The sequence below is a fragment of the Dufourea novaeangliae genome, unplaced genomic scaffold, assembly GCF_001272555.1.
Source record: "Dufourea novaeangliae isolate 0120121106 unplaced genomic scaffold, ASM127255v1 scaffold48, whole genome shotgun sequence".
Taxonomy (NCBI): domain Eukaryota; kingdom Metazoa; phylum Arthropoda; class Insecta; order Hymenoptera; family Halictidae; genus Dufourea; species Dufourea novaeangliae.
Genome location: NW_015373938.1, coordinates 1,646,712 through 1,674,041, shown reverse-complemented (window position 1 = coordinate 1,674,041; position 27,330 = coordinate 1,646,712). Strand labels below are relative to the sequence as shown.

Here is a 27,330-nt window from a genome sequence, read left to right as displayed (position 1 = left end):
ACTTCTCTTTGGTAAAAAACAGTTCCTTGATATTTATTATTTTGATAGAAATTCATAGCGCGCACTTTAATCCTTATTCATCCCTCATTTTCTCAACTTAATTTGTGTCAATTTGTGTTAGTTTATCCCTCGGTGTCAAATTGACCCAGTGGTAAAAATTAATGTAATGAAGTAACAAATAATTAAATTTGCAAATTCTTTAAAGTAGAAGTCACGAAACATCCATTAGTGGACACAAGAGACAGATGAGGGTTAATATAATTTATATTTGAACTAAGTACAGTATTTCGATTAGTTATCTAATTAAACAAATATTAATTTAATATCGTTTTATTATATTAAGCGTATATTATATTATTAGGTTGATGCATAAGGTTTGTTATATTTGGATTGTGATAGACAGCTAAAAATAATGTTACATAGTATCAAAATATTTGCCATTAGTTAAAACAGTCATCAGTGACTGCAAAACATAGTTCCTCGACAAATTGGGCAATTTAGTAAATAAAAATTTTGGGAAACTAAATAAAATGTAGGACAACAGTACTTTTAATGCTGAATAATGCAAATAATTAAGTTTTTCAATCCTAAAGTAAAACATGAATGAAAGTCTCGTTTTTTGTATTGAATACACTTACCTACAAATAACTTCATTCAGAGTAAAGTTTCATGCACAATGAACAATCCTTTCGCATTTACTTAATACATAAATCCTTGTGTCTACTTTAATAATTTTGTTTCACTTTTAATACGTAGAAAAACGTAATTGTATGATATTATTACCATTTTAATCTGGAAATGTTACTGTAACATAAATAAAGTCAAGAAATTATTCGTTATTTTGAAACAGTATGTTAATATTTGACTCGATTTCCATGATGGTTTATTTAAAATAGGTGAAAGACAGATCTGATATTTAATACAGGATGTACATTCAATTTGTATGTAAGATTAATATGTACTTAATATATTTTTAAGAAACTAGATACCCCGATAGATTTATTCATAGATTCTTATTATTAAGAGAAAAAATTCTATTTACTAATTCTTCTATTTCCTTCTTTTAAGAAAATCAACTAGCATCAAACATTAGTATTATTATCAATAAGGGTACAATAAAAAATGAAGAATATGTACACCAGTAATTCCAATTTTTTAAGTTCATTAAATATTATAATACCATCATTGTTATTTCTTATGTAATTGTATATGTTTAGATGTACTTAAACGTACCTTTTATGCAAGTATTGTATAAATTATTTTCTGAAATATTTTATTCAACAATCTGTTATTACATATGCTTGTTTGTTTGTTTGTTTTTTTAAATAAAGATGCAATAAATTCATGCACTAAAATATTAAATCTACTATTTAAGGAATTCTTGAATCACCTTTCCTTGAAGTTATTAAAATAACCAATGAATTCAAGTGATAAAATGCTTGTTCATTTTATTTTCAAATTGAATATTAATTTGACGTTTCGAAGGCAGATATTTTAAATAACATCGATTTGTAATATTTTCTTTTTTAATACAGTTCGTTTGTCGCTGGATTCTGTTAGTTTAATTTTTAAGAAATCTACTGTTTGTGATATCAAAAATCCCCTATTCTAAACGAAACAATAGTTTTGTATTTTTGTAATAACATTTCGTGAAATCAGTCCACAAAGATGTTAGTTTACATACACATCAGCGATCTAGTGATTATATTTACAAGATAATATATCTTATTCTTATATATACATATGTATCTTCCTTTACAAGGACTTTTATTAAATATCTTTCTTTAAAAAGCGTTCACCTTAGAAACAAAACGTTTCTTTAACACATAACAATCATTAAAAATAAGGAAAACTTCAATATGAAGTTGAAACTTCGAACAGAATTAAATATATGTATATATCACATTGGAGAAAGTATAAATTGAATCCATAATGTGCGCTTATCAAAACCTTATCCGAACAAATACTATTAAATAATCCTTCGTGCAATTTCAGTAATTTGACTTGTTTATTGACATTTTCACTATACATATATGTAACGAATAATCAAGCCCATCAACTTGTTATTTCAATTGCTAAATGTACCGCATACATAACAACTTGTGTCTCAAATTTTCCTTTTATAAATTCCTATTCAAAGAATAGAACATTCTCCAGCCATTCGTTCTAGACGTTTTTACATAAACCTATTCCGATACGAATATTCGAAGCTGACTGATAATCACAATAGAGTAGTAAGCATTACATGAATGATATGTATAAAATACCAGTCGAATATATATATATATATATATATATTCGACTGGTATTTTATGCAATGGAAACTTAATATCTACATACTGTGTTTCAGTACAGTTCACAGAAACTATTTGCTTCTTTAAAATTTATACATAATTCACTAATCTATGGTAAACTATCTACATACTCTGATTACAGAGTATGATTCTTACCCGATAATACTTGGTCAAGAGTACATGTGAGATTATAAATCATTATTTTTGAACACATTCTTTTCATGACAGGAAAATATAATCACAATACTCTTGTTCGTTTCTACTTATAATATCAATAACGTGCCGCGTATGTGTTTTATCATATATTCTATACATTTTCTCTTTCGGAAGTTATTCTAAATGTTTTGTATGTGTTCTTTGCGGATTTGCACAAATATGTTTTGTTTTTAATAAGATATGCAGGTTCTTCATAATATCAGACGTTTAAATAAAATGAGATCATGAAAACGCTCAATTTCTGTTTCCAGCTTAATCATTGATTTATACCGTACACTATACAATTAATTTTATCACCAAAACGTCACATATACAAGTAATGCGTATGACAGACAATTATTACATCGAGATAGGTAACATATTACTTCTTTACTTTCGCCAAAATATACCGTTTTTTAAATAAATTTCTTGTAATCTTTAAAGAAATCGGAAATAAAATATGGAAGCCAGAAATTTCGAGTGCACACTGTTCATACATGGAATGCATATACAAGCATGTTGCACTGCACACTTTCTCTTCTTATTATGCACATTTAATTATTGTTTTGTATATATAATATACGTATACCACTTTTTATCGTACAGTAACACAAGATACTAAAGTCTTAGTTATAAATAATCACAATGAAATATTCTAATCACAATAAACATTAGTTTTATATTACAAGCTAACAACAGTACAATGATTTTTATGCCTCTAAAAATGGAGTTTAAATTAAATTCATTTGGCAGACTCGATAGAAAAATTAATATCAAGGGACTTAAGACTCAGTTCATTGTTGAACGCCTCTATATAGACTTGCATTCTTAATAAATAAATTACCTAGAAATAGGAATGTAGGTAATGATCAAATAGTTTGATAGTTCAGAATAGGAAATAAATGCTTATTTCATAAAAGATACATGATAATTTTACGATGAGGGGAAAGAATTAAAATATCTCTATGACAGTGAGCAAGGGTTTGTTGGTGTATATAGTATCGGACAAAAACGTCGCGAGTAAAACAGCATGTAACCTAAATATTTGAAAGGCCTAAACATAATGTATTCACACTTTATAATAAAAACTGGATCACACACAATAAAATGTACCAGCGTAAATAATTACTCCTTCTCTTTGCCGTATCACACGAACAGTAGTTAATTATGTTTAGAAATTTTAAAACTACATTTGGCCACGAAAATGAAATATCGACTATAACAAATTCGGTTTGGAAGTCTAGATTCTAAAAAAAAACAGTTGTACAAAAGCACGCGTAACAGAAATTTACATGTTTTATGAAATAATTACAGATGAGGTCAAACACATGTAGGAACAGACATGTATATTCGTTTGGCAGAGAGAAGAATATTAAAGAATGTATAAGAAAATAATTATAAAACTAACAGTAAGTTATGACTCGTCCATCATTGCGACCCACGAGTAGTCTGCTTAAAAGTCTTGAAATGCTTCGACTTTGGAAATGTTAGTTTCGTCCAAAATCAGCCAGTGTACGATAATTAATTTTATTCGTCGCGAATTTCGTTCTTAGATCATACTGTATGACACTCGTTAAAAGTAGTAGGACCACGTGGAGACCAAGCCCATGAATACGATTTTAGAATTCTGGTTTATATAGCAGTCTTTAACTTTGGCATTACTGTGACCAAGAGATTGAAATCTGGCTTCATTAAAATTTTAAATACATCCAATATATTAGCGAAAAAAAAAGAAAAGATTAATTTATATTTAGTACAGTACAAATACTAACACCAAAGTTTATAACTGAAACTACATTGAACACTACGCATGATAGAACATAATTTAAAAATATAATGCGATTAATGATTCATTTAAACATTAACACGAGTAATACAAATGATTTAGACGATCAATGATAACCATTACCAATTGAACGCAACAAAATTCTTACAGTATTAGTTACAATAAATAAGTGTTCTATTACGATAAATGAATGTCCATGGGCTTGGCTGTTCATTGCTCGACCAAGTTAGTATTCATCACCATTCGTACAAACAAATGTTTCGCCAATTAGTTCGTAAAATTCAAACATTACTATCTGATTTATCGGAAAAACCCATTGGTTGAGCACTTTCAACAAGATTGACCTGCATACTCGATGAAGGAACCTCAACGGTCGTCGCTGATGTTCTCATTTCATGGAAAGATGCCCTGAAAATAATGTGCAATTAAAATTCAACTAATATTTAATATACCTATACCTCGCCATACGGCCGCTTTTTATACGGCATTTCGCTATAACGGCCTTTTTTAATTATGGCACTTTTTCGATTTACAGCCCACAATGTTTCGTTATACGGCCAAAGAAATGCTGTACTGTTAGCGACCTTCTGTTTATAAAATGCTTTATGAACTAAAAACTATATTATTTTATAAAAAATTGGAACAGATTCAATTGAATTTGTATGGGTTTGTATCAAAATAGTTGATTCGTTATACGGCTTTTCGCTTTACGGCCAACTTTTCCGGAACGTATCTAGGCCGTAAAGCGAGGTATGGGTGTATTTTGAAACATACGTAAAATTTGGAGAATATATCTTTGAAAACACATAACATGTATATATATTACTACTAATCAATAATAGTGTAAACATGTAATTGCAAATAAATTGGAGGTTCATAGAATATTATATTGTTTTAAATTTGTTTTAAATTAACGTTAATCATAATTGATAGATAATTTAAAAAAAATAATCCTTTAATTATTCATTAGCAGGCAAATGCAATATTATTTTCATACACAATATAGTATAAACTTACAAAAAAAACTAAGCATTCATGTAAAATATTATTTAGTAGCATGAAATATTTTATTAAAGGAATTATTTTTCTAACGATCTGGAGATTAACAATAAAATAAGCAAAGTATTTGATTGTATTAAGGTATAAATTAAACTTAATTATACTTTTTTGCTTGAATCTAAGAACTACGGAGATCACTAATTGCAATTAGGAAGCTTTAATAATGACGTTGGCAAATTTCTGTCATGAAGCTGCAGTTTAAGTATTTGTGAATGCGCAAACTTGTATTTCTTTTCTAGATATAGAAAAGAATAAACAACAACATGCAAATGATTAATTTGAATAATATAAACGTGTTTAACGTTTATGTACAAGAATAAAGTCCACACACGTCTCTTATACGATCATTTCAAAGCCGTATAATGTATTTAAAAAATGAATAAAGCTGTTTTTACAGAAATGAATAACGATGTAAATTTATGCGGTAATTTTTTTAAACTCAAGCATTCATGCACTTAGTTACAGTGTTTTAATAATCACAGAGAAATTGGCTGATGTGTGTTACTTTGCATAATTTAAACACGTATTGTTAAATAGTAAAATTTTATGGTTGATATTTCATGAAATGAAAGAATGAGAACTGTAAAGCAAAAGCACATACATGATAGCATAAGTGTAATGTGCGAGGCAACGAATTTCGTATTACTAAATCTGTAGAATAGAAGAAAATTATAATATTGCTAAAAATTGTACAGATTTAAATGACATCTAAAAAAAATAAAAATATAAGAATAAATTTGAAACTTTATATATTATTGCCTGGTTAGTGAAGTGGTGCAATGAATGTGATGATTTATGAAGGCCTCCAGACATCGGGATCCTCCACAAGAGTTGTAGGTCATTACTGCTTGCTCGGGCCTGGTTCCTCTGTTGTTATTAGTGTATTAGTAACAATATTAGGAATTAAATTTATCAAATAATAATAATGTATATAATTGAATGTACGTTAAGAAAATTCAAGAATGAAACCATGTAATCATTCAATCGCACTATAAATATTTTAATAATTCGGTACGAAGCAATTGTCAATTGTGTTAGTAGTTTTAGGGATGATGTTTCAACTTCTAAAAGACAAACGCACAGAATACGTGGCAGCAAATAAATCAAGAAAAAAATACGTGTATAACTTTCTAATTATATAAGACAATCGAACAATCTTTTGTTCGGGAATATATGAAATTAATTATTATATCACTGAATGAAATTTCTTGTTTTTTTTTTATTAGGAATTCTGAATTTTATTCCATTCCATCTTTGATTTTTAAACGACTTACAGTGACACTGAATAACTGTGTACCGAAGTATCTTCAAAGTTCTTCTAAAAGTATGTTTTTCCTCATTTTAGCTGTCTTGTATGCTTTCAATGTTTGTTTGTTAAAACTTAAAACAACCTATGTGTAATAAAAAGTACCCAGAAACCACAGCAACGAATTCACACGTAAATATAGACAAACATGAAATACATAAAAAATTACTCTTCCACCTAGAAGCGAACAACATGTGCAAAGATTATTGCAGAACGCATCACATGATTCATTCACACTGTAACACATTACTGAAAATTAATGTAAAGGATAGAATGTGTTTTTCAGTGCCAATCATTTATACCTATGAAGGTATATTATTAAACTGCTTTATACTTTCCTTATGGATAGCCGTGTCTTATAAAGTTATAAACGAAATAATTGTAACTTACTTTCGACCAAGCGACATCATTCCATATATTACACCTGTTGCAAATATTAGGCCACCGCCAAATATGCTACTCAGAGTCATACAAAGGAAGATTGATGGAAGAGGCATCCTAAAATAACAAAGAAATGCTATACATCTAATCTATAAATGGAACAAACTACATTAACCCCTTGCCCTATAACATCGAGTCAGACTCGTGTTGATGATTTCAAAATCGTTTCAATAAAGAAGAATATTTTCCGAATATTAAGAATTATTTGGTTTTCTTTGAGTCGAAGTGAAATGCCACGTTACTGGCATTAATATTTAACTTTTACAGTAAAAATACAGTTGCAATAAGTGCAGAATTCTATAAACTATCGAGAACAATGTATTCCAGAAGTCTGTAGACATCAAGAAAGTCGTAGGACAAGGGGTTAAGAAAGGAAACAACATATAGCGTAGAGCACTTGAATGTCTGTTTAAAAAACACACTTACAAACAATAGGCTGCTGCTCTATTCCAGTATGGTTTCTTTTCCACCCAATCGCTTAAGTTTTGTACAAAATCAATAAATAGGCAGCAACATGGTGCTTCTATCATTACAACTACAAAACCAATCACCATCTGCCACATGCCGCTAATTAGGCAATCTATAGAACCTAGGAGTATCGATGCACAATTCAATATTCCGAGAAAAATTGCAACTGCAACAAATTGATAAAAATTATTACGTTTAATATCCATAGTCTACACATAAAAATAAAGTCTTATAATAGAGATGCATGAACTTTTGGATCAGTACTACACAGAGTGTCTAACGTGTCACTGTTAAATTTTGGGACTTTCCTTCAAATTTATAAAAAAAAGGAGGTTATACAAAAGTTGAATGATATTTAAGTGTGTGTAAATTCCATAAATCATAATTTCTTTACCTGGATGTATCTTTGTACCTTTGAATGTTCGATCGTCTCTGGACCTCTATTGACTCTTCATATTTAATTATTGGATCTGTCATGATTTATTCTAATAAAAAATATTTAAAAAATGCAAGTTTGATTTAACAAACAAAAGGCAACATACATGTCCTTAGAACAAAGTGCAGACAAAGACACCCCGATTTATGAAAGTTACACATATACTTAAATATCGCTCAACATTTGTCTAACACAATTTTTTGTAAATTTCAAGGCAAGTCCTGAAATTTCATGGCGATACTTGTATGGGTCAACCAGTATGTTAAAATATTTTAAAAGATGACAGGAAGTCCAAATGGAAAAAGAAAGTATCTTATAATCTCATGCCTGATCTGTCTCCATTTTCCATTAATAATGTTTTAAAGTTGTGCAACTTTTCAAATGTATTCAAGAGAAAAAAAGAAAATATCTTCTATAGCTTAGCTATTTGTAAACTTTGGCAAGTTCTAAATGTTTGCAGAAAAGAACATAGCTCGTACAAATACACTATAACCCAAGAGATTCTTTCATAATCAGCTGTTTTATTTTAACACAGACATATTTCCTCCTGAAGGACAAAACTTGTTGCTCAGTGAAAAACCTGAACTCAATGGTACCCTTTATTACGTACGCTCCAGTTGCAGATGTATTATCTATGAAAATCATAAGGCGCACAGACTCGTATCATTTTCCCAAACAGCTAAAATGTTTAGGTCAATGACCTATTGAAATGTCTCGCCGATCTGTGTATGTTACTTTCTCTAGCTTGTAATGTTAAATTTCAAAAGTTATTGCTGTACAATGAAAGCAGATTGGACAGAATATTACAACACAGATTTTGTTCAATTTGAGAACACATACCCTGTATGCTTTCTTTTTCTATCTATTGGAAAAATCAGAAGTGTAAATAGCGTATAGTGTAAAGATGTAATACCACTAAACAATTCGAAATACCTAAATATTAATATCTTTCTTGAAAACAAAGAAATAAAACACTGTACATACACAATGTATCCGAATATTACACACGTAAAAGCTTCGACTGGTGTATACACTTTTTGCTATATAAAACTTGATAAATGCAACGATAAGTCGACACTATAATGGTGAAATACGTAACGCGATATGACATATATTATTTTCGGAAACGTACTTATACTCCCTACGGTACCGAGACCTCGAGCAGTGTATTTCATCCACCAAGATACATCGTCCTTGGAAGCAGGGTCTTGTCCTGGTTTTTGCATGATCGTCATTATTTTTTCAGAGAACGACTAAAAAAGTAAGGGAATCATTGTTGTTAAAGACGTGGGCTTATGCCCGAGCAATCACAATCTCACAGATTTAAAACACATTTACCATTTTGATCGTTCCGTGATCCTCTTCTTCACCAGCTGACAGCCGACAGGACCAAACGGAACTGACTGGAACTGACAGCACTCTTAAGGATCTGTTGTACGGAAAATCGACCCCGCGAGTTTCTTAATTATGTGGGCAGAGGCGCCTCTGTCAACGATTTTAGTTCACACGTGAATTCTCCACGATTGAAGTCATAGACATATATTATATATAATAGACTGCGCGGTCTTATGGGAGGGCTGAAGTCGACACGAGAGAGAGAGGGCAATAGCTAGAGTAGCTGCCTAACGGCAAACAGCATAAGCTTGGAAAGCGTGTAATTTGAAATATTATGAATATTTGCATTCTGTTACTACGGTTGTGTAGAGTCATATATGTAATTAATAACTTTTCATGGCATAAACATGATTCACTCGAGGAACAAAGAAATGTTGTATTACCTTAATAACTAAAAAGAAATGTTATCAATTGTATTCCGGAAGCCAAATAGAATAAACTTATATTAAATTAACTAGTAAAATTGTATTTAATTTCATTTTATTAAACGTTAAATACATATTCTTAAATTATAATTATATTAAAGTGAGTAATTAATTTCACCAATTTCCGTCTCAACGACAAGTAGCAATTCACGCCATCTCTATTTCACAAGCAGAGTGTTTAGGGCTCCACGAGCACCAACTCACGCCTAAATTCCCATAGACGCAAATGTCCCTGAGAGGCCACACAACACCCAACATGACCCAACACCTTAAAAAAAATGAGCAATAGTCATGCAAACTCGCCACACGGTCTATGACCGTATAGTATCGATGATCTTCTATAGTGGTTTTTCATGGTCACTGATTACAGCTGATTGGTGTTTGGTATCATTTGGTATTCCGGTATACGTTCGCTTCACGTAATACGTTTCATTGACGTTCCTCAATACGGATTTGTTTTTGATATGTCCACCGCTGCCCGACACAAATCATTCTGGCTACACCGTAGAGTTTTCTTTTAGCCGTTAAAATAAAATGTCGAAAATGAGTTCAAAAGATAAAGATAACAAAACCTTACACGACAAATTGAAACAATTTTTTCGCATTAATAAAGGTAAATCACCTTCTTAGCGAATTGTTAATTCAGTTCTTGTTTATTACCGCACAGTGTATTTTTTATTTGGAATGACAAACTGTGTTTACAATGATCATGATTTTTTCTTCTTGTACGGAAATCTGTAGTCAAACTAATAATTAATAGTAACAGATGAAAAATCACAAGTTATTAAGTTTCTACGAATATAGATCTATGTTCTTTCATGCTTTATCAAGACAACTTTCTTTATAGGAACGTATAAGAGTCGTGAGGATTTTGCATTAACAACTGACCTTGAAAAAGAAATCAGCCCCGAAAGTCCTGTACATCATCGTACAAAAGCAATCAAAGATCTTTGTGAAGCAGTCCTTAATCAGCAATGGGAAGATGTAGGTGAACGCTTCTCGCTGATATACTTGTTAATCGTTATAACTGAGTAATTTAAATATAGTATCAATTAAATCTTTGCTGTATACTTCTTTAGACAGCAGCCGAACGATTATGGTATTTGGTACAAGATCTTTTAGGAAAGGATGTACTTCGTGAACATAGACACGTGACATTGAACTTCTTGCGATGTCTTGTTCAAGGCCAATATTCTAAATTATCTTCTCTTATGAGAGTGAAATTCTTTATGGTTGTTAAAGAACATAATATTCCCGAAGATATTGGACTCAGGTATTATGATATTATACTTCAGGTCAGAATTCTGACTAATCAGGGTGTCATTGAAGGAAAATTAATTCCTGCTTCTACCGCAATGGCTACAGATGAGTCAAAATGACCCTGCATTTGCTATATGAGGGTTAATTGTGTTTTAGTTGTGTTAAGTATATATTTTTCTGTCCTAGATTGGAACTCTTGCAAAGTTTAACAGAAAATGGTAAAGATATATTACATTTGGAAGATAGAATGGGACCATTCTTATTAGAATGGATGCCTGTTGTAACAGCAGGAGATGGGAAGAGAGGTGCCGAATTTTTATCTCTTCTTGTTAATGTCATAAAATTCAATTCTGCTTATATCGACGATGATATTATATCAGGACTTGTTCAGTAAATACACAATAATTTCTCACACTAATTATAATATTTACTATGAAATGAAGTACTTCACAGTTTTTGTTCTTTTAGGTACATTTGTCATCTGTGTTATTATAGCAACAGCACCGAAGTAGTTTCTGGGTGTTTAAAAGCTCTAGATGCAATTGTTTGCTATAATAACTTACACTCGGACTCATTGCAAACCTTTATTATAGCTTTATGCGGAAGTGTGAATGTTGAAACGTATTGCCAAATAAGTTGGAAGGTATGATTACAAAAATTCAAATACGAAGTATGTTTTGTTGTAGACAATTGCGTAAGCTGTACTAGAAATACATAAAATATATGTACAACTAAATTTTTCAGATAATGCGTAATCTATTAGGAACGCATATGGGTCATTCTGCACTGTATACAATGTGTCGTTTGTTACAAGATGCTAATTTTCAGCGAGATGTACGTTTACTCAGGGGTGCAGTGTTCTATGTAAATATGGGTCTTTGGGGTACGCATAAAATTCCAAAACTGGAATGCACTCCAACATCTGTTTTACCTTCGTTTTATCAAGTAGGTAACAAAGTGTATTTAATATTATTAGTACGTTTTTAATACGTTGACTGGTGTTGAGGTGACCGGTGATCGACACCCGTTTGTTTCAGTATTGTTAATATAGTAACATAAATTGGTAACTTGACAAAATATACATAGCATGAGTACACAATTCAATTTAATAATTTCGTGTAATACCGTAAACTTCATACAGTGAAAATTTTTCGTTGAACTTGTGGGCAAAACATCGAAAGTCAACGTGTTAATACCTTATCACTGTAAAGTATTGTTTATTTCTTTTTTTTCTTATCTGACAAGGCTTTAAAATGCAATCACCCAATTGTTATGTACGAAGTAACACTATCAATTCAAAGATTAGTGACTAAATATGGTGCTGAGTTATGGGATCCTACGTGGAGCATTATTCTTGATATTATTGAAGAAGTTATTTCTCATACAGGTAAAACGCAAAGTCCTAAATTCATTTTTTTAACTTAAGCATATAATATTTCCCCCCTTTTATTTCTTTTAAATAGAAACCAGTAATCAGCCTGCAACCAGGCAAGTTTCAGTGAGTTTACACGAAACTATAAATAGCATTGAGAATTTATTGGATAATAACCATTATAACGGTTGTGTCCAACGGTTTTACGATCTCGTTGAACGCTGCAGAGATAAGCGACCTGTAATTATCATATCTACGAAATCGCATTGATTGTAGTAACAAAACTATAAGATTGAATGTCTCCTTTTAGGAAGTATCTGTTTTGAAATTAATTGAATATAGAGCACGTACTATAGGGCCTACTCATTACCAGTGGCAGTCGAAATTAGCCAACTTAATGGAACATTATTACAAATTGGAAACACGTACTAATGTCAGAATGAAAGTTCTCGAAGTATTGACAAATGTTATTGAGGTTAATAGGTAACTATCAAATTACGAGTTTCAAGTATAATATCGATGGCTTTCAACTGTATTCCTTTTAAATAGGTCTAGATACGAAGATGAATTGATTGAAAGAATAGTCGTGCCATACTTTCAACATGTGGATGCAGATTCAGATATTACAATTCGTAATGGTGTTGCACATCTGCTCGTCGATCTTTGTCTTGAGTGCGATACGAAACGATGTCTGGAACTTTTGGATGTATTAGAGAAGGTAAATATTATTACAACGAATCATAATATTGAATGGTAATGTTTGTAATGCAAATTGAACAGTCAGTGTCTCTTTCAGCTGATTAACAAGCCGTTCTGTTCGGACATTCCAATCACAAAAGATACCGACATCAAAGATGTGAAAACTGCAGTTGTCGGTGTAATCAAGATATTAACATTAAAAATTTATACTTTACCATCGAGCCATGCAATTCGTGCTTACAAGGTTTTAGTGTACCATCTCGAACAGCATTATAAAGATCCAACTGTCTTCCACGATGTTTCGACTATTCGGTATCTGGTAATACATTTTTTAATGTTAAATTTTCCAGTTTCTTTGAATAAGTTTCACATACATTCTATCCTGTACAGATTTTCGAGTGTTTCTTGAAAATCAGAGCCAACACGCTATATCATCTTGGATTCCCGGATACACAGAATGCATCGATGACACGGTTCAGTCCGTATTTAGTTTTGGAACATGCCGCGACTGAACGAATGAACAGTGGAGGTGGTGGAAATAGTCCTCCGCCAGCAAGTCCAGCTCCATCACATTTATCCTGTCAGATCACTCACATGTCGTTGGCACATGCATGTAAAGCTGTTATTTCCTGCATCAAATCAGAGAAAGGTTTACCATTTCTGTTCATATTTTAAAGGGTTCGGAGGATGAAGGTATTATGTTAGAAATATTAAGTCTGTAGTACGCTGAGTTCAAAAGTTATTCGTTCTGTGTTTGTCTTTCTAACATACGTTCTTCGTCCTCTTTGTGTTTCATTATTCTGTTGTAGAACACAAAATGAATTGCGGTCTACGGTGAAAGAACACCACGTACCATCTTCATTCGCTAAGAAAAGTCAGTTTTCAGAAAAATGTTACGTAACATCTTTGTCCTCCGAAGCCTTCATTTCTATTAGAAACATTATAGGGAAGTGAATAACAGTTACAACAAAGATTTTATATATTTGTAGATTGGAAGGTCTTACAACTTGTTTTAAAAGAGTTGCCTCAAGTAATGCAAAATAGAGCCTTGGTACTGTCACGACACACGAATGATATTGACTGTTTCGCTGCGGCACTTTGTTCGATGGTGTGTCATAATGCGTATTACTTTGTATTTTGTTTGTTTTTTTTTTCTTCTTTTTTGTTTAAATACATTCATTAATATTTATTTAACAATAGGTCAGCGATAAGAACTTACGACTTCCAGAATCTTTATACAATGTTCCTCCTAAATTCACTCAATCGGAGTTTCGAGTTCACATTTTTCCAGTATTAGCGTCGCTAGCTTCGTATCATGCGCATCTGGAACCTAATTTGCAGCAACGTTTGATCAAATGTTTAGAGGTAAAAACAAAAGCTACTTTTCCAAATTATTCAAGTAATATTTTTATCGAATGACAATATTAAGCATACTATTTCTACAATTTTATCACTCTTTAGGTTGGTTTAACTGCGAAATGCGCGAGTCAGTGTGTTACTAGTCTCACAACTTGTATATTAGAAATGCGTGATGCGATGAACAAACTTCTATCGGAAGTACTCCTGAATTTGTCGAAAATTTCAGCAACAGTACACATTGCTATACCAATTTTAGAATTTTTATCCAGTGAGTATATAACTCTGTTGTCTATTTAGACAAATTTATAATATTTAATTATTTCTTTTCTTTTTTCCAGCTCTTAGTAGGCTTCCAAAAGTTTTCGCGAGTTTCATTGGAGATCAATACATGTCGGTTTTTGCTATTCTATTACCGTATACAAATCCATTCAAATATGACCACTACACAGTATCCTTGGCGCATCATGTAATTGCTGTATGGTTTTTAAAATGTCGATTACCATTTCGAAGAGACTTTGTTCGGTTTATCACTACGGTACATATATTATAGATCCATTTATCGGAATTAATATCTTATTTGTAATATGCTACGATCGACACGTTACACGTTTACTTTGTTACACAGGGCTTGAAGGCGAATGTAATAATCCCTTTCGAAGAAGGGCATCTGATGAAGTCAGATTTTAACTTCTTGAACGAAGACTCGTCGAGTAGGAAACGTAGCTCAAGTTTAACAGAACAGGTGTAAATGCGTTAGCACGATTGTACTGTATTTGTTATCTTTTTAAAGCATTTTGTTACTATTTTGTTTTTATTTATAGGGCAGTAGAGGTCGAAGGGAAAGACCAATGATGTCTAATCGTATGATAGGTGATAGTAAATTATCCGATCTGAAACCTCCAATTGACGAAGCTTTAATGACCTTTCATGTGGAACTTACTGAAACTTGTATCGATTTGATGGCTCGATATACATTTTCAACATATTCAGCACGGCCTAAAAGGTACACTTGAAAAATTAAAAATTAAAGGATTATTCGTTATGTTTTACATAAATGGTAATACTTGTGAATTATATTCAGTTATAAAATGTCATGATGTACCAGGAATGACATTAATATTCAGGATTTATTTAGAGTATAGCATGTTTAGGCGGTTTATTAATACTAATCTTTGAGCTTCTGTACTCTATGTACATATATATAATAGTATGTTATAGGTTATGTAGAGCAAGGTAGCTTTCTGTTTCACCTAGTCTAAAGAACTTCTCCACATTGTATTCACTTTTGTTTACTTTTTATATTGCATAGACTTTCAACCGCTGACTTTCTTCTTAAAGAAGGCCAATCAATGACGTGGTTACTTGGAAACAAACTGATCACTGTAACGACAAGCGGTTGCAGCAATAAGGCAATGCGCGGAGGACTTTGTGATAATTGTTGGGTTGCTTGTAAACCTGGTCCTCAATCGCCTGAACATGCAAGAACGTCTCAACTGAATTTACGAAGGGCGTCAAGTACAGAGGTACTACTACTATTAGTTGCATTTATACAGGGTGGGCCGGAAATCGTAGTACAACCGGGCAGGGGGCGATTCTACGTTAAAAAAGAAGAAAATATTTTGGTATAACATTTTCTCATCCGGGACTCCGTTTTCGAGAAAATCGACATTAAAGTTTGTTCAACTTGTAAACGATTTAGTACAATTTGCTGTGTTTACAAACATTGATGATTGTGTGGATAAAACAATACAAAGTGTTTCTACTGATTACTCATTTTGTATTCTTTTTTACTACTAATACACGACAAGCAAATTGTACTAAATCGTTTACATGTTGAACAAATTTTAAAGTCGATTTTCTCGAAAACGAAGTCCCGGATGAGAAAATGTTATACCAAAATATTTTCTTCTTTTTTAACGTAGAATCACCCCCTGCCTGGTTGTACTACGATTTCCGGCCCACCCTGTATATCGATTTGTACAATCTTTCTACAACGAACAAAAATGAACGTAGACATCGAAAGAAGACAAATTGTCCAGGCAGTCTTCCGGAGGACATGGAAGCTCTACTGGAAACACAGCTGCAAATTCTCCAACTGAGGAATTGAAGAAAGCGTCGGACGATTTAGAAGCGGCAAAAAGAGATTACTCGGCGGAGAAGACGGACAAAGAACAAGTCGAAACATCGAAATTAGAACAAATACTCAACAGCGAGAAACAAGAAGAACATGTGCTTTGTGCTTGCTGGTGTCAAGGCTGGGCTGAAATATATGTACGCAGACCTACGGGTGACATGTCTTGGATAATGAGAATCCAGAATTCGATGCAATTCGAAACGCATGTAGACTTTCCCGTGTACGACATAATGGCGCTGTACAGACCGAACCAGGATTTGTTGCAAAAACAACAAGAATCTACGTCGGAATATTCTGGAGACGAAGGAGAGGTAGTCCGAAAATTCGCAATTAATAATGTGTACTTGGTACTTTATTGAACTTCTATCGAATTTTTAACAGTCATTTATTCGAAACAGTGCTTGAATAGTGTCATTGTTGAAATCGATAGTGCCCTGTAAAAAGTACACCGACGAGCAAACTCGGCTTCTGCTAGGGTAAATGTGAGGTTAGCGAAAAGCCTCCATTTAGTTTTGGAAGTTACTGAAATTTATGCCAAATTAATATTGGGTTTAACATTTATTTCTGTAATAAATTTAATAAGTGCTGGGAGACTTTTCTTCCACGCCACTTTTTCCCCTAGTGGAAGCCGAGTTTGTACGCGAGGGTACAAAATGGGCCGTAACTTAACTTAGAAATGGCGATTGCTGTTAATGATTCGCATTTATAAATGTGTAACCAAATATACCGTGGCATTTCATGTGTCGGCGACTTGATAACACTGTAATATATTATGTAAGATTTTGCAGGATACTACGGATAAAAATTCAGATCAAGCACAAACTGAATGCAATAGCGTGGTGAAATCTGTAACATCGTCTTCTGTATCGTCGGGTCCAATTGCGATACCGGGTTCACCGGCTCGACCGAATCCTTCCAGGCAAAGTTCCCGTGACAGTTTAGAAAGTTTAGAGGACGGCGACGATGGTACGTTCAGACAGATTTTCCGCCATAAATCAATGAAACATTTTTCGGTATTAAGCAATTTAAACTGTCGATAGATTTACGCCGTTCGCGGAATCCAGTACGCAGATCAAATTCTAGTCCCGAAATGAGTGCCAATTGGAAAAATCCATTCTTAAATAAGGATAAGCTAAACTTACAACAAATAGACAGGGAACTGTCATCTGGAGATTTGGAAGTTAAACTTGATACCGAACAGAAAAACCGCGCGAAAAATACTTATGCGAAGGATATGAGGTATCGTTACTTTGAAAATCTGACAAAATTTTCTATATTTGCTTACGCATATTTTACAAGGCTGAAAGTGTGGGATTACCTGAATTATTGTCTCTCCTCAGGGCAGAAATGTTAACCTAAAGAAAGACGAAATCAGTCATACCCTATTTCTCCTTTAACCCTTATACGCACCTCAGAAATAGTAACATAAAAGACCCGGTGAAAACTCGGTGATATTTCACCCATTTTTTCTCTATATTCCAATTAATGTTATTATTAACCTATTATTACTGTATATCATAAGAAGTTGGTTACATTTGTTAACTTATTCCTCACATTTTACAATTATTACATATATAAATAGCATTTTTATGTTCGCCACATATATATTTTTTACACAGTTCGCAAGTTGCCATACGCTTCTCTATCTTTTCCTACGCATAACTGGCATCCAGAGCCTGTAATTCTTTTCTTTTTAGCTTTTGGTCATTCTTTGGTTCTTGGTTTATTCATACAAAATAAAAACATGTGCATAAAAAGCACTATGTAATAACTTATTTTCACCAGAGTAGTTAATGTATTTTATAAGTGAACAGTATTTGGGTGAAATATCACCCAAGGAATTTTTCCGTTACTTTCTTTTTTACAACATTCTTGTTATAAATAAAATGTTAACTATTTGTGTTTTACATACAACTCTATATTTTAGACAAATACATCAAGTTATAACATACTTAGAAAGAAATCAAGCATATTACAGCATTTAGAAATAGAAAATGGGTGAATTTTTACCCGAGGAGTGTATGAGGGTTAATTAATTGGTAACATGCGAAACAGTTTTTTCTTGTCTGTTTTTTGTTTTAGATACATTTATGTATTTATAATGGTACCCTCGCGAGCAAACTTGGCTTCCGCTAAGGGAAAAAGCAGTGCAGGAGAAGAGCCTTCTATCACTTGGTCTCGGGAATTATTGAAATTTATGTGAAATTAACATTCAATTTAACATTTATTTCGGTATTTGAATTATCCCTACGTTACTTTTTCCCCTAGTGGAAGCCGAGTTTGCTCGTGGGTGTACGTTATTCAAATTTCAGGGTCAGTTGCGAAGCTATACCAGAAGAAATATTTGGCATGGGTACAACACCACCATCTTGTGAGAACTCTACGGATCATCCTTCTGCATTGAGGTCGCAACATTCTTACCCAGGAGCGACTCAAGTGACTCAAGTCATTACGACAACAAGCAATACTGTTCCGCCATCACCGACTACTCTGCAGGTACCGTGTTTAAGTAAAGTTGATAAAATACTTCACCGAAGAATTATGAATTCATGTGCCGTTTTGTAGGTACAGGGAAACTTTTTAGGAGTACAAGCGCGTACGGCACAAATACAATCATCCACCACAAAGCCCCCACAATCACCCACGCAAATTTATCCTCGGTTATCTAATCTTGAGTCTGGCCAAAAACAGACAGCATTAGGATCAGAAAATAAACCGCCTATTGGACGAAATCACCTTGGGGACAAAGTATTGTATCGTATAATCGCAAGTGATATACACTTGGTAGAAAAGATATAGTGTGGTCGTAAAATTGTTCAGGAAACAACGTATTTATGTTTCGATGAAAACATTTGATAGAATTGTGGGGTTGTGAAGGGTTTTTGGACCTTATTCAGAGTTATACGAGCTATCCAAATTCTGTTCCGGTTTTTTTCTTGGCAAATTTAATTACAGTCAGTATAGAATTACTAGTATTATCTTTTTGAGGGGCTAAAATCGAATAATGTTTACAGCCCTCTGTCCTGCAAAAATAATAGGACGCGCTTGTCAAGGATCTACTTTACGACTACGTTACATTATTTTCGCCGTTTGTACTTTTATATTTTTTTTCAGCTGAAATTTGTATAAATATATTATTTTTTAACAGAAAGATGAACGACCAGACCCGTCCATGTTACCCCCATTACCATTACCGTTCCGTGACAGGGGTCATACTATTTCTGTGATGAGTCCTGTAAAAAAATCTCGGGCAGAATGGGATAACATCCGCAGAGGAAATTCGCCACGAGTAAAAGATCCTCCCAAGGCTGGTATCAATCCTAGGTGCGTTACATTTTTGTATGAACACCTCTGTCCCTCGATTTACGCGGTAGTTCTCATACACGGTCAATAATCACTCGATTTACGTGGTTTCAGTTTTATACAATCAAAAAGTCACATTTGCTTTATTTGTACATATACAAATTATTGTACATCATTGACAAATGGTTTCGTATGTGATTGTATTTCTTACCTTATTTTCACCTTATTTTGGTTGAATTCTGTACAGGTAATCAAATGTTATCGTGTATTTTTATTTAATCTTTCTTCACTTACGTTGTAATCATGTTTTGTAATAATAAAATTTTGGGTCACGGTTTTCAGGTGATTCTACACATCTGGATCGGTGGAAATTTTCCATGGGAACAGTTGGATCGCGATACATGGTTCTCTTTAACAATTTTGACGCTTTAAAATGAAAAAAATATGAACCCTTCAATTTTAAGGTTAGAAACAATTTTGAGGACGATCCAGAATTGTAGTATCACCTGTGAAAACGTGACGACAAGCGAATTTGTTTAAAAAAAAAAAACTACTTAGAACGTGTCTCTCTGTGTAAATCGAAGGACGATTGTCGATGTTTATAAATTCTTCTCCTTTCACTGTGTTAAATTTACGTTTAAATGCTTGCATTACAGTTTCGTGTTTTTACAACTCTATCATACGGCGCATTTTGGCTCACCCTCGGAAAAACCATTGTTAGTTCCACAAACGACAGCTGTGCAGAGGGCAGTAACGAATTTAGATAGGATACAACCATATGAAACCCACAAGATTGGTGTCCTTTATGTCGGTCCAGGGCAAGCTTCTAACGAGACCGAGATTTTGGCTAATCAGCATGGGTCTCTGCGATATACAGAATTTTTACAACGATTAGGAACATTGGTCCGATTGAAAGACCTCGATGAAAGTGTGTTTCTAGGAGGCTTAGATCGGAATGGTGAAAATGGAAACTTCGCATACATCTGGCAGGATGACGTTACACAGGTATGAATGAGTTATTAAAGTTTATATGCGATGGATCACCTAACTGTTACAAGTTTATTCACGAAATTATAGCCCATGACAAATATTGCTTATAATCCAGCTCTTCGCAGTTTCATTTAGATAAATATTTCAAATTCAGTTTCTGTTAATAAGATGACTAATATTGTCGTAGTTTCTTTTTATGCCTAACATAGTTTTATGAATAAGATGATGCCTGATATTGTAAAGTGAGAAACTTGTATCTTAGTTGAATTTAAAGAGACCCATGTATCATTCGACAAGAGTTAAATATACAACTTTTGACATTTTTAGATACTTAATGTAAAAACCAGTAAGATTTGTTTTAATTGTCTACGACTAAGTTTTTGTTAAATAGAAAAAAATTATTTATATTGCTCTGAAGATTAGTTGAAATATCTGAAGACAAACTAATAAAACGGTTTTAGGTAGCGTTTCACGTGGCTACTTTAATGCCAACCAAAACGAGTGACCCAAAGTGTACCTCCAAAAAGCTACATATTGGAAATAATTATGTTACTGTAGTATATAATGAATCCGGAGAGCCATATAATATACAAACTGTAAAGGTACATGGTTTTAATAATATTATGATCCCACGAATATGGTATAACTGTAAGTAAACGTTGCCTTAACTCTGATTCTATTTCTTAGGGACAATTTAATTATGCGTGTGTTGTGATTCAGCCCTTGGATCATGGCACTAATCAAGTTACAGTTCAAGTGAAAGAAGAATTAGCAAAACACATTCGACACAGTGAACCAAAAATAATTTCTGATCAAAATTTAGCAATTTTATCTCGCCAGCTTGCACTCCATGCGAATGTAAGTTTCCATTAATTAGTGAAAAATATTAAAAACATCTCAAGACTTTTGTAATGATTTAATAACATATTTTCAAAGTACACATTGATTTTGTTTTAACTTTTTATAGCTTGCTTCAATGGTTTCGCCATCTTTAGAACAGAATAGTCATAATCCATATGCCTCTAATTGGCTGGAGCGTTTGCGACGTATAAAGCGGCTCCGAAATCGCGTGTTACAAGAAACGATAAACAATAATCCGGATGGAACAACCGACGATTTATCGCCGAGATCGAATAAACGCATTTATATGGATGATTTTACTGAGTATACAACATGACTTGATTCTAATAAACAGATTACATAAATGTCGTTATTAATGTAATTCGTACTTGCATAAACGTACGTAAGTTTCTTTTTTATGCAATAATTGAGCACAGTGCGTGAATTCTGATGAATATAATTATTTTACAGGGACAAATATTTTTTATGTTGAATGTCGGATGCAATTCTAAGGATCTACTAGTTTAAATAGTATTCAAGTTTAATGTGATAAATAATACATTGTGTTATGTATTATTATTTTAATATTGTATTTCATCTTTAAAGTAATTAAAAAAAGCAGTCTGAAATAAATGAAAAGAATGATTTATAATTTTGAAATGATTTTTGGAAGCTTGTATTCATAGATATACTTACCGTAATAGACTGCACGATCTTACCGTAGAGCTGAAGTCGAGACTGAAATACAGAAGTAGCGCTGAAGTAGCTATTTCTTGCTCACACATCGCAAAGGGAGGGGAGAAAACGAGTGGCGGGCAATGAGGGGAAGGGATACTGCACTGTACACCCATGAGCAAATTCGGCTTGTACTAGGGACAAAGGGGACGTAGAGAAGGGCCTCCTACCACTTGATAAATTTATTTCAACTACTAAAATATGGTAGGAAGCTCTTTCCCTACGCCACTTTTTCACCTAATGGAAGCCGAGTTTGCTCGTAGGGTACATATATACGCATGTAATACCTCCACTACAGCCGTACGAGAATCCCCTACTAACAGCCCTATTAGAAAGAGAGGAAAGTTACTCCAGCTACTGTCCTCTTTTTCTAGTGCCGATTTCATCCCTACCATAGGACCGCGCAGTCTATTATATATGTCTATGATCGCAACAAAGAGTAAAGCAAGGTAAAGTAGATATCAGGGTATCTCAAAATAGCTTCGACTCCCAGAAATGAGGATTTCTGGGATAATTCGAAATAACTTTTTCCTTAACAAAAATGTTATCCTAGGCTTTGTTAACAAGATATTAACGAAAAATTCCGACCAATCAGAGCGCGAGTTTGACGGCGCTACCAACGCTACCGCGAGAACTGGACCGGCAACCGCGCTTTGATTGGTCGGGGTTTTTCTTTAATATCTCCTTAACAAAGCCTAGGATAACATTTTTACTAAAGAAAAAGTTGTTTCGAATCATCCCAAGAATCCCTCATTTCCGGAAGTCGAAGCTATTTTGGGACACCCTATATACTGTATGGTCAGGTGGGTCAGGTTAAGGACAACTCCGTCGCAAGAAAATATCAACTTGGCTTTGTCACGTGACAGACCTCTTATTGGTTATTTTTACTGCGAATAAGAGCGTATCTATTTACAATAAGCCTAAGTCTAAAACTCCTCTGCTCTATTCTTTTAAATAAACTGCACTACCAAATTTTCATACTTTTAAATAACAATCACTTCTGTCATTTTTGTCATTTTTAATTAGAAGCGCGGTAATTAAATGTACATGTCAAATGAATAGAATATAGAATATTCTTCTTCCGACAATACTCTAACGATATGCTACGTTCCTGATACAATCACGTGATTTTATTTTGATTTAGTCTATATGTAACTTGACAGATAATGTCTCTTAATGTACAACACATACATAATTGTGACAAAATATTCAAATGTACTGAGTTGTTAATTATATACAAATTATATTATATATTAATTATTCTTATACAGTCTTTTTTCTATTTTTTCACGAAATGAAACGTATGAAATGAATTTACATGTATGTAATTCTCAAATACACTAAGCATAGCATAAGAGAAACAAAAAATATAGTGGTTAATGGTCGTCAACAGGCAATCGTCATGGGATGTGGTAATAAACACGACGGTAAACGAACAATCAAAAATATAATATTGCATAAAACATGTGCCCGTACAACGTGGTAAAACTTCAAGGTGATTTTAAAATAGTGCATGTGACATTGTCTCTGCTTAAAAAATAACATCGCTGCTTTTTAAAAACAGCTATACACCGCCTGATTGATTCCTTGCGGCCTAATTACATATAAAAATATGATGAAGTTTGGTCGTTAAGTTTAGTGTAAGTAAAAGAGCAGGATGTTACAAGTACTCGAGATCAAAACGAACAGGTTATCCCTTGACAAAAGTACCGCCATAATCGATTGGATTGATCATGTCAGTCCGTCAATTACATACGACGAATTTTTCTCAAAGTATTTAATTCCAAATAAACCGTGTATCTTTGATTCAAAAGTCACTGAAAATTGGTCATGCAGAAGGCAATGGAGCTTGGATGATGCACCAGACTTTACTGCCCTTGATATATTATTTGGTAAATATTGTTTAGATATTATTATAATACATATATTGTTACTAGAGCGTGGGTTGTATGCATTTATAATGTACACGATTGTCTAAAATTTATCATAGTAAAATATTAACAGAATTTTAACAAGGTTTGTATTTTATTCGGAACCTTCTAGAAATCTTAATAGAGTAGACAAATATTTGTTTGTTTGTTATAAGTAAACGAAACTAAAAAAACTCAATAATGTTATGTATTTATTTCTATCGATATTTTTTATTATTTCTATTATATTTCACTGTAGAATGCAATGACCAGACCGTGAATATCTATGCAATTTCATAGTTCTAGATACCAATTTATAAAAATGAAAATTGTACATACATTTAGTTCCTTTATTAAATGTTTCATTATGTTATTATGAACGCATAAATTTTAGTAAATATTAGTAGTGCTTATACTGTGATTTGTACAAAACTTTTCTATAAGTAATTATATTTATATAACTTGTTTTATCATTCTCACTGAATCATTTTTGTAGGAAACTATGCAGTACCAGTGGCAGATTGCAACAAAAAATATTACAATTCACAATCCAAAGATGACATGAAAATGACAGATTACTTGAATTATTGGATGAATTATACAAAAAGTAATTATTCAGATTCTAAATCACTTTTGTATTTAAAAGATTGGCACTGTCCAAGATTATTTCCCAATGCTCCTATGTATGATGTTCCCCAATATTTTGCATCTGACTGGTTAAACGAATACTATATTGCAAATCCTGAATTGGATGACGATTATAGGTTCGTGTATATGGGACCGAGTAAAACATGGTAAAAAATACTCTTTGAATTATAAGTTTCTCATTTTATGAAGATTTTACGAAAGGAAAGCGATACACTGTTGTATTTCTTTTGTGTTTAGGACACCATTGCATGCAGACGTGTTTGGATCGTACAGTTGGTCTGCGAACGTAATTGGAAAGAAACGCTGGTTACTTTTCCCCCCGCATCAAGAAGACTGCTTGCGTGATATTCATGGCCAGTTAATATACGATGCAACATCCGACGAACTTAACGATTATAAAAAATACAAAGCCTACGACAAGCGTACAATAAAATATATTGATGTAGTTCAAAAGCCTGGAGAAATTATATTTGTACCATCTGGATGGCACCATCAAGTTTGGAATTTGGTGAGGCTCATTGACCATTACTATAGTGTGAAAATATTTTTTACAGGCGATAAGTAATTTATTTAATTCTCTCTTTAATAGGAAGATTCAATTTCTATTAATCATAATTGGATCAATGGATGCAATATTATGGATGTATGGCACGGATTGAAAAAAGAATTGTGCTCTGTAATGAAAGAAGTTTCCGACTGCAAAGATATGAATAATTGGGCAGAACAGTGCCAATTGATATTACGATCGACATTTGGAATGGATTATTATCTATTTTTAGATTTTCTAATTTTCATAGCTACAGAACGTTTAAATAAGGTTGTAAATAAAGATAGAGTTATCTGTTTTCGCAAGTATGAATTTGGAGTAAACCACTGTGTATTTGATCTTGATGCAATAAGATTGGTACTAATAGATTTTATCAAAGATACAGAGGAGAAATCCATATATGATTTAATTTGTGAGAGAAAGCAAGCTCATAAGTTATTACATAGGATTACAACATTATTGTGTTCGCATAATATTGAAAATTTGTGTGCAACACAGAAAAATAGCGAAATTTAAAGTGAAAGTGTAAATTTGTACAGGCAATATAACATATAGACAAATTTTACATAGTCAAAAAAATTAATTCAAAGATGCATTTTTATGGTTTAATGATATTATAATAGTACAATAAACTGAAAATTAACTATATGTTCAATTACAACGATAGAAGAGTTTTTTTTTTTATTACATTTACTGTAAATGTTACACATTTCAGTAAAAACATTATTATAACATTAACAGTGTATAATATCTATCCAATAACAAATTGAATTGTTTACATAATATAAATATTTGTAAATATATATTTATTTATTATGTAAATATTGTATATTTGTAATGTAAGAAGGACAATAAAACACAAAAAATGAGTCTACGATAATTATAAAAAAAAAGTCTTGGGCAATAAAGTATTTTACTTATACATATTAAGTGCATTAAGATCTAAATAATGTATAAAATCGAAAACAATCAATTACTAACTTGAAAAAATTTTAGTGCAATCAAAAATTCACTGATTTACAGTTCAACAAAGATTTTATTTTTGTATTCCAAAATGCTTTGAGAATATATAAATGTAAAAGTATGACAATTAAGAAAGTCGACATGACCTCCAAGTGTCCTTGAAGATTAGAAATAAAAAATTGCTATTACACGATCTCTTCATTTTATTTCTGGTGGATAAACTACCTCTAAAATTGTTTAGATAATTTATTTTATGTGCTTCACTCTGATATATGTATATTTATATACCTATATACAAAAAGGCAATGTATATATTTATATTTTAACAATTATATTTTTTTTCTCTATATATTTATAAATGAAGATATAAAAATGTAAAAAAAGATAATGTTAGTATATAAACGTCAGACACAAAATGCGAACTTCCTCACTTTTTGTTGACAAAATAAATTTACTAATGTGTGGTATATGTATATATATATATATGTATATTTCCTCCTAATACGATGACTGTATGTATATGTGATGTTCTTAAATTGTTATTAATTTTTTGATTTTGCATATGTATTGTTTGATATGAATTTCTCATGGCATGCACATAAAATTATAAAATGCTGTTTTTTTATTACTATCGTATTCAATGTTATTTAAAGACCAGAAACATTCCAAATCGAATTTTAGAGACTGAAGTACGTTTCACGAAACCATAATTTTGTTGTTTCAATAAACGATAAATGTATGGATGTTATGTAATTTAGGGAAAGT

General features: G+C 32.4%; 3 protein-coding genes across 3 annotated transcripts; 2 read left to right on the top strand and 1 right to left on the bottom strand.

Moving 5' to 3' along the window:
- Positions 1 to 4,478: 4,478 nt before the first annotated feature.
- Positions 4,479 to 9,367, bottom strand: LOC107185599 (calcium channel flower). The gene is made up of 5 exons (XM_015573319.1): positions 9,324 to 9,367; positions 9,118 to 9,238; positions 7,508 to 7,715; positions 7,031 to 7,138; positions 4,479 to 4,683 (listed from the first exon to the last, which is right to left on the bottom strand). Exons 1-5 carry the CDS (start codon positions 9,324 to 9,326, stop codon positions 4,557 to 4,559), a joined length of 567 nt encoding a protein of 188 aa, XP_015428805.1. The 5' UTR covers positions 9,327 to 9,367; the 3' UTR covers positions 4,479 to 4,556.
- An 828-nt stretch (positions 9,368 to 10,195) lies between these two features.
- Positions 10,196 to 22,156, top strand: LOC107185545 (tuberin). Its single transcript, XM_015573245.1, has 29 exons — positions 10,196 to 10,418; positions 10,653 to 10,789; positions 10,885 to 11,078; positions 11,252 to 11,455; positions 11,534 to 11,708; positions 11,810 to 12,010; positions 12,311 to 12,452; positions 12,529 to 12,677; positions 12,748 to 12,920; positions 12,987 to 13,155; positions 13,234 to 13,455; positions 13,527 to 13,785; positions 14,126 to 14,244; positions 14,337 to 14,501; positions 14,598 to 14,763; positions 14,834 to 15,030; positions 15,121 to 15,237; positions 15,317 to 15,498; positions 15,805 to 16,018; positions 16,509 to 16,940; positions 17,409 to 17,595; positions 17,670 to 17,868; positions 18,942 to 19,125; positions 19,195 to 19,377; positions 19,778 to 19,953; positions 20,589 to 20,937; positions 21,384 to 21,524; positions 21,610 to 21,780; positions 21,890 to 22,156. The coding sequence occupies exons 1-29, from the start codon at positions 10,340 to 10,342 to the stop codon at positions 22,097 to 22,099; spliced, it is 5,496 nt and encodes a 1,831-aa protein (XP_015428731.1). The 5' UTR covers positions 10,196 to 10,339; the 3' UTR covers positions 22,100 to 22,156.
- A 1,652-nt stretch (positions 22,157 to 23,808) lies between these two features.
- LOC107185515 (jmjC domain-containing protein 4) lies at positions 23,809 to 26,118 on the top strand. The gene is made up of 4 exons (XM_015573208.1): positions 23,809 to 24,389; positions 24,904 to 25,201; positions 25,293 to 25,563; positions 25,645 to 26,118. The coding sequence occupies exons 1-4, from the start codon at positions 24,155 to 24,157 to the stop codon at positions 26,116 to 26,118; spliced, it is 1,278 nt and encodes a 425-aa protein (XP_015428694.1). The 5' UTR covers positions 23,809 to 24,154.
- Positions 26,119 to 27,330: the final 1,212 nt, after the last annotated feature.